We start from the raw sequence: 8,375 nt of genomic DNA on the forward strand, positions 1-8,375 counted from the left end.
AAAAATCCCAACGGTTACTAAGTTTGGTTTTCATAAGAGAGATATGGTGTGAATTTATGTCTCTTTTCACTGATCTACACCATCATGACAATTTGGATATTGTGATTTTTATTTTACTAAGCAATAGTATTATTATTCCTGTGACAATTTAGTTTAAACATCTTATATTATACATACCATTGTATTCAACGACAAATACTACATATAAAGATATAAAACTAACAACATTACATAATTATACCTTTACATTCTCTACCCAACTTTTTGCTTACAACACTATGGATAATTAATCCGATGTTTTACAGAACCTAACCATCAAAATTAATACAATTACATCAATTTTAATTTTTTTCATGTCTCTTTTCGTAAAGTCCATCTTTAGATCATATAGAAGACATCGAATGTATTGCACCACAAAGAAGCTACAGTCAACACTATAAATAACATCAGCAATTTAATGTTCGATATTTTATATCAATATTTTCTATTCACACTGTTTGATCTCGACTTAACTGACTTCTTGTTATGGGCATTCTATTGTGAGAGATGCCCATTGGTCGAAGGGATGATGCCTTTCAAACTTTGGATCAATAATAGCAAGGTGCTCACAACTATATTGTTTTAAATCTGATACCTGTAAAATTGAACAAGAAATTAAAATTTTACATCAACTGGTAATTATACTACATTTCTAGCATACACATAAAGATTGGAAGCTCACCGTTGCTTCAAAATCATATTTGGATTTACTTCCACTTACTAGAGAATTGTAATGATTGAACATCATTGATTTGGTGTCCACCATCAATAAGTGGAAGTGTTCATTATCACTGCATAAAGGTATAAAAATATACCTAAACTCTTCATCTTCTTTATCTGTCTTTATCACTTGTTGCAAGCCAAACTTGCTTGAGGATTTTATTAATGACTACAAATATACAAAGTTATACATACTTAAACAAATAATAAAATTTATTCAAATATTATATATTCTCAAATCATTTAGATTCCTTACTATGAAGAAGGTTGAACAATATATAGACTTATTGTATGACCTACCAGATGAGGATGCCCCCCTAAATAGTATTTTATAATACATGTCAATTACCTCTCCTTTTATTAAAATCTCTCCATTTACACCAGATAAGAAGGAATGCACATTTAAACCAAAGGGTAGATCCTTTCAAACTAATTCACTTGTAAACCTGCAAAGTAAATCAATGACTATAAATCACATAATAAAATTAGAAAACCATATAATTATCTATATTAGAAAACCATATAATTATCTTGACTTATCACTTAATTAAATTAATTATGTATTTAACATACTTTATATTCTCCAATTGTTTTAACAAGTATGCCACATCTTCTTCTTATTTTTTCTTCCTTGAAGTCTTAAATTGCTTCTTTACAAACTATGCCCATAAACATAAAACCCATTTAATTAATGAATTAAATCAAAAAAATTACTATTTTATATGCAAATACAGACTTACAGCAATGACTTGTTTCCTCATTTTGTTAAGTTGGTCAATCCTAGCTGCATCCTTCTTTGCCTCTTCTTTAGAGTTGCCTTCTATTATTGTGACAATGTCTATTTCTTCTTCTATATCATCCACATCAATTTTTCCTTTCCCCTTGTTTACAACATCAGGTTTTTTTACAAATTTTTTACCCTCTACTTCTGGTAAAACATTCTCCATAGGCTCACATATTTGTATATTTCTTCTCTTCCTCTCAGGTAAAATCTGGAGCCACAATGGACTATCAATTGGAGTATCCCTATAATCATAGCGACTTTTGTCACGTCCTCTCCTACTTCTTGCTCTAAAAGCTACTGGTTCACATTGAGGATTGACTACAGGATCACTTGATTGAGGTCGCATGTTTTTATTTTCTATTATTTCCGGTAATTATTTCACCCTTTCATTTAAATGCATATTTTCCATTGTTAGTTCCTTAATTCAGTTTGCTTGAATAATACAGTTACAACATCCCTTATTACTTTCACTTCCTTCTTTGTTGTCTTCAAATTGTAATGTCTCCATTAGACTTGGAATGTCATCAATGAAATCAAGGTTCTCAACTAATGACTTTTCATATTGGGTAGGGATTAGGTCAATCATAACTAGTCATATTATTAAAACAAATGGTAAAAAAAAGCATATTAACCTAACTTAAGTGTCAGTTTTCAAACTTTACCTCTTCAGATGAGACTCGGTCCAACAAATCCCTCACCTTACTAATATATGAAGGAATATTCCTCCACTTATTTATTCGCACTCCTTCAATATTGCATGGTTTTTGGATTGAAACATACTCCAAAAACCATGTCTAATTCATCATCACAAGTGTTAGATATTCATACACGTCTACAAAATTTTGTTACATTTAACATAAAAAATATACTCACTGCCAAAAGACCAGCAAAGCCCTTTAGGTAAGAGAGGTTGGTGTTGGCATGTATTGTCTGAGTTGATGAAAATATGCCCCCAATCTTAGTTAATTATGGAGCTATAAATTCATGGATGACTTCAACCCAGTTGAATCTAACAAGATTCTCAAAATCATCTACTATATCTATAAGACATAAAGGGACCTTATATGTATTAGAAGAAAATAAGACACAAACAAATGTATACAAAATGTAGAATTTACAAAATAATAAAACATCATCATCTTCTTCAATAGGATTGACATAAAATTTAAGCAACTCCTCAATTCTTGATCTGATAACTTATCTTTTATTTGAGAAGTAAGTTAGAAAGAGATCACCCGATACTTTAGCTGAATTTATCGGAACCGAAGCACCATGGTCTACAATACCAAGCAATAATGAAACGTCACTTTTTGTGAATACAACCGGTACACCTAAAAAATTAATATCAAACCCAACGTTATATATGCTAATATATTATATATAATAATATCATGGCAAATAAGGGCCTGAAATGATTTCATATCAGGCCCAACGTTAGGCCTGATATTCAATCATATCAGAACCACATTGGGCCTGATATGAGATTATTTCAGGCCCTTAGTTGCCATGATTTACCAATAACTGGGGCTATCAGCGGACCAACATAAATAAATATTAAGATTTTCAAACTATTTTATTTTAATAAACTACTACTTCGTGCTTAAAATTCACAACTATAAGTTGTACATGAGAATCTAAAGGTTTGAGAAGTTGAATCCCAATTTTAAAATATATTGACCAATATACAACGGATATGTTGCATATCTTGCATGTCCAAGAAAATACTAAAGGGGGGGGGGGACTGTTTGATCATGGCTATGTGTCGATCATGTAAAATAACATATCCATGATGTCTTCCTTTCTTTGTGGATTTTTCAAAAAAAAACTGTTAAAGTGACCTAATATGTTGTTCCAATGTAGTGTCTGTCCAAATTGGTTCAGGCTTTGCAAATCTGATGGTTTCGAAGGTAATACCTTTGTAGATAATTTAACAGCAGAGGATGAAACACTCAGCCCACTTCCTTCCGCCATTATGAAAGGAGAGTATTGGCAGAAACCCTAAACTCCATGCAGAGACGAGACCAGTGTGGATTTTCATCAAAAACCCTTGATGTCGCCTGATGGACACACGAAGACACTTACGTACTCTTTCGTTGGGGGAGGGGGGCGATCTCACAACTAAAAATATGTGAACATTTTTCGTAATTAGAGAGTTAGAAAAGTGCGAGGCTTGCACGCATTGAGAGAGGGAGGGAAAAAGATGTTGACGCCATCAACATCCGAATCATTAATGAAATTTTTATATCTAAACAATTTAAATGTGCTTTGGACGCCTTGGAAAATGGAGTAGCAAAAATTAATGTTAACAGAAGGGGTATAAAAGGACTTTCATATTTATTAATGCGCCTTTTGATAATTATAAAATCATAATATATCTTTTGGTAAATACACAATTCTACCTACATCTTTTCCTAAAATATCGATTTTTAATCTTAATTTTAAATAAATATTACATATTAATAATAAGTTTATTGAAAACCCTTTGGTTCGAAGAGGATTTTTCTTTAAAATTTGATAGGGGTCAAAAGTTTTTCAAAAAAAAGTATTATTAAATTTATAAGACTAAAATCTATTTTTAAAAATAAACTAAAATTATTTTTAAGCCATGAAGATAACTTTAATGGGATTAAAAGGTTAAATGGTTCATGTTAACTTGAGCATTGTGAAGGATTAAAAAGGGGCATTTGTTTGATCTAGTTGTTATTGAATACGCGCATCCACTTGAAAATCCAAACTCTTATTCTTTGTCCAAAATGCAACAATTATACTCAGCCAGAATCTTATGTTTCTCAAATATCCATTGAATTTGAATGGGTGTAACCATTGAATTTGGATGGTGAAGTTGTGAGTACTTGAGCTAATTTTGATATAGTCAACTGAGTTAAGTTAGATTTTGTATGTACTTGATACCTTATGTTTAAGTATGTAAGAATTTACGAGCACAAGAAGTTGAGCGAAAGACGTAACTAACGAGAAGGATGACACAGGATAGAATCGACGGGTTCGGTGCATCCGAGGGACGAGGTATTGCGGAAGAGTACACTAGCGGACGAGAAGGAAGTGTGCGGCATTTTCGATGGATGAGAAGCTGGAATGGAACATTGCTCGAGAAGAAGGCCGGAAGATGGGTCGGGTGAGTCCAATTCCTGATGGCGGAAATCATCCAAGCAAACGAAGCCGGAACAGAGGAGAATCCGAACAGTCAACTTGGTGTTGACTGTCCGGGTGCCTAGACAGTTCAGGCGACCGACACCCCAAGGGCGCCTCCTCGACATGCTACTGAGCGAGGATATGTCAACCACGTTTGGGCACTCGGACTGGTCCGGGGGCCCGACCCAGGATAAGTTTTATCCACATTGAGACGCCCAAACCCCTTTCGAGCGCCCAGAGCTATCATGCCAACAAATGGTTATATTCGACCAACAGACTATAAATAGAGACATGCTCTTAGTAGTTCAACACAACACTTGTAAAAGATTTTTTTTTCTATTCTACTTATAATTTGGTGCTTAAATTACTGTAAGAGACTTTTTTGCCAGAAGGAGTTTTGATAATAAACTTTTAACGCTTTGAACTAGCAATCTCCTTATTACAAACTAAATAAAAATATTTGTCTTTTTTTTTTAATTAATTTCATTTTAAACCAGTATTTCTTAACTTAGTTCGAAAAATTGAGAAAAGATTTTTACATTTTATTTTTAAAATAATTCACCTTCTCTGATCCACTGCAGTTGATAGAAGCCCCATCTAGGGACGCAGAAGAGGAATGGCAGGCCTCACCGAGGCAGTAGATCATCAAGAGTCCTTGCATTCCCAATCAGACGTTCATCTCTGCCAGAACTCCACCTCCATGGATGAAGAAAAATCAAGAGATTCAAGCAGCAGGTGAAGGAGCAGAGAGAGAGAGGGGACAAGGGTGAGGCTGTAAAGGATCAATGTTACGTGCCGCTCGGACCACCAAAGACTTATTTATTTCAATGCCATTTTTGTATGGTAACCATCCAATTCGATGATCAGCAGTCAGCTCTTAGCTTGCTCAGTCTCCCCCTCTTTCTCTCTCTCTCGATCTGCAATAAAGATACCATTCCACACCTTGGCTTTCGGTGTAGCACGCTGAGATGGACTGGTGGTTGATGGCCATGAGAGCTTAAGCACTAGGCATTTGCTTGTGAATTGTGATGGGCCGGTCGCCGTGCTGCGAGAAGGTGGGGCTGAAGAAGGGGCCATGGACGCCGGAGGAGGACCAGAAGCTGCTGGCCTACGTCGAGAAGCACGGACACGGTAGCTGGAGAGCTTTGCCCGCCAGAGCCGGTGAGCTACGCGCCTATGCTCGTCTGAATTGAACATGAGAAACGGTGAGGGATGATCAAGTGTGAATTGTGGTGGTTTTGCAGGGCTCCAGAGGTGTGGGAAGAGTTGCCGGTTGAGGTGGACCAACTACCTCAGGCCAGACATCAAAAGAGGGGAGTTTAGTGTGCAGGAGGAGCAGACCATCATCCAGCTTCATGCCCTCCTCGGGAACAGGTTCGATCTCCTCTAGAAAGTAGAAATGCTGCATTGTGTCGAAGTTTGGAAAAGGAGTTGGCAATGTTTTCTCTCTTGGATTACTAAAGTGCTGCTCTGTTTCTTAGCATTTGGAAGGGAGCATGATGTTTTTGGAAGTTTGCTTGTTGCAGGTGGTCTGCGATTGCGACGCACCTGCCGAAGAGAACAGACAACGAGATCAAGAACTACTGGAACACGCACCTGAAGAAGCGGCTGGCGAAGATGGGCATCGACCCCTGCACGCACAAGGCGAAGAGCGACGCCCTCAGCTCTGCCGCTGGCGCCGGCGGCGGGCGCCGCTCACGGAGCGCCGCCAACCTCAGCCACATGGCGCAGTGGGAGAGCGCACGCCTGGAGGCGGAGGCACGCCTCGTGCGGGAGTCCAAGCTCCGCACGGTCGCCGCTCTGCAGCAACAAATGGGGTCGTCGCCGCCCTCCTCGGCCGCATCGCCGCCGGGCTGCCTCGGCGTGCTCCGGGCTTGGCGAGGTCAAAGGTCCGACCTTGAATCGCCCACCTCCACGCTGAGCTTCGCGGAAGGTCGCCTGCTTATGGCAGCGGCCGGCGGAAGGCTCGTCGACGGCGACTACCAAGGATCCAGTAGGATGGATAACCTCGCAGGCTTGGAGGTGCCCGACGCGGCTGCCGGAGGTGAGGCACCATGGCTTGGAGAGGCGTGCGGATGGGGGCAACTACAAGTCGGCGGAAGCTTCACCGGAATGCTTCTGGGCGACAAGAATTCCAACTGCGGCTGTGCCGGCGGCGATTCTTACGGAAACAATGACTACCTGCAAGAGGAGGAAGAGGGGACAGAAATGAACAAGCACTACTGGAACACCATTCTCAACTCTGTCAACTCTTCCTCCTCTTCCACCTCGCCGGCGTTCTAGAATCGAGAAGTAGGCCACTGCTTAATTCAACAACTTCATTGCTCGTTTCCAATTGAATCTGTAAGAAGCAAACAAATAAGATAAAAGAATTAGGTGCCTGCATTGGTGCATTGTCCTGAGAATGTAACTTCTGTTTTTTTTTTTTTTTGGTTTGTTTTTGCCTAAATTTAGTAGTTTTGAAGAACAGGCGAAGTGTTTGTAGCTGATTACTGGATTGCTTGCTTATCATGTTACTGGATCACAAATGTAATCTAAAATCTAAATATTAGCAAGCAAGTTGAAAGAACTGGGAAAGATTACCGAGAGAGATTAAGGTTGAGTATTTTTTATCAAAAAGGCACCCCTAGTAATGGGAACCTTTTACCATAATACTTTTTTATATTCATAGAGGGCAGTAAAATGCTCAAAAAAGTGAAAGATTCTTTCAAGCCTCAGCTACAAGTCAGAACAATTTGAAAATTTCAGTGTTACTCTTTAGGTTTCCTCAAGGTTCTCCCAGAGAAAGTAACCATCCTCCTAAATAAACACTGAATTTTCCAAATTGTCAAAGTTAAACAAGGACAGAATCTTGGATGCCTCAGCCACAAGGTTTTCCTCTGCCCTGTCATTTACTCCACTGTACCATAATTGTAGATGAAACACAGTTGACCAGAAATCCATGCAGCAACAGTTCCAAATCTGTGTGTGATATAAAGCCTCTGAGAGGTCTTCCTTCCCCATCCAATCTGGACCTACCCCACAGAAATGAGTGTGATGTACTGGTGTCACGAAGAAAGACAACCCACATGCTCATTGCTCATCACGTTTACATAAAAGGAGTGAGAGGAGAGAAACGAAGGAATTTAAGATATTGTAGGAGTGACAAACACTACGCATTTGGTTTTGTTATGTATAATACAACTGTTGAAATTGTATAAATGCGCTTCCTAAATAACATAAAAGGAGAATCAAGAAGCTACGATCTATGATCATGTGTATGTCTCACATATTCTTGAAAAACTATGGCTGTCGAGAGAATTATCCTTCATCTCAGAACAGGAGTAACAATTATATTTACTAAACATAACACAAGATCAAGACAAAAACATTTATGACACAAAAAGGTACTAAATAGCGGAGCAAGGTAGATCTGAGCAACGTATAGGTTTTTCATGGTAGCATATCTGTTCCCTCGCAATGGATACAAGGAGTGTTACCACAATAACCTGTCATGAAAGCGACACTTATTGTGTCCAGCAATAAATTGTGCATGATGGTGAAGTAGATGCGGTCCATGAATGAGTAAATCAACCTCAGAAAAGAATAATTAGTTTTGTTTTTTACCCTTGGCTTCAGTAAGCCCAGTTTAACAGTCAAACCAAATCAACCGATCCAGCAAGATAAGATATAAAAGCGCATG

The 8,375-nt window shown here is 38.4% G+C and overlaps 1 protein-coding gene across 1 annotated transcript; it reads left to right on the forward strand.

Moving 5' to 3' along the window:
- Positions 1–5,336: 5,336 nt before the first annotated feature.
- On the forward strand, positions 5,337–7,227 carry LOC121974680 (transcription factor MYB106-like). The gene is made up of 3 exons (XM_042525841.1): positions 5,337–5,854; positions 5,938–6,067; positions 6,220–7,227. The coding sequence occupies exons 1-3, from the start codon at positions 5,722–5,724 to the stop codon at positions 6,974–6,976; spliced, it is 1,020 nt and encodes a 339-aa protein (XP_042381775.1). The 5' UTR covers positions 5,337–5,721; the 3' UTR covers positions 6,977–7,227.
- The last annotated feature ends 1,148 nt before the right edge of the window (positions 7,228–8,375 follow it).

Source organism: Zingiber officinale, chromosome 1B (genome assembly GCF_018446385.1).
Source record: "Zingiber officinale cultivar Zhangliang chromosome 1B, Zo_v1.1, whole genome shotgun sequence".
Taxonomy (NCBI): Eukaryota; Viridiplantae; Streptophyta; class Magnoliopsida; order Zingiberales; family Zingiberaceae; genus Zingiber; species Zingiber officinale.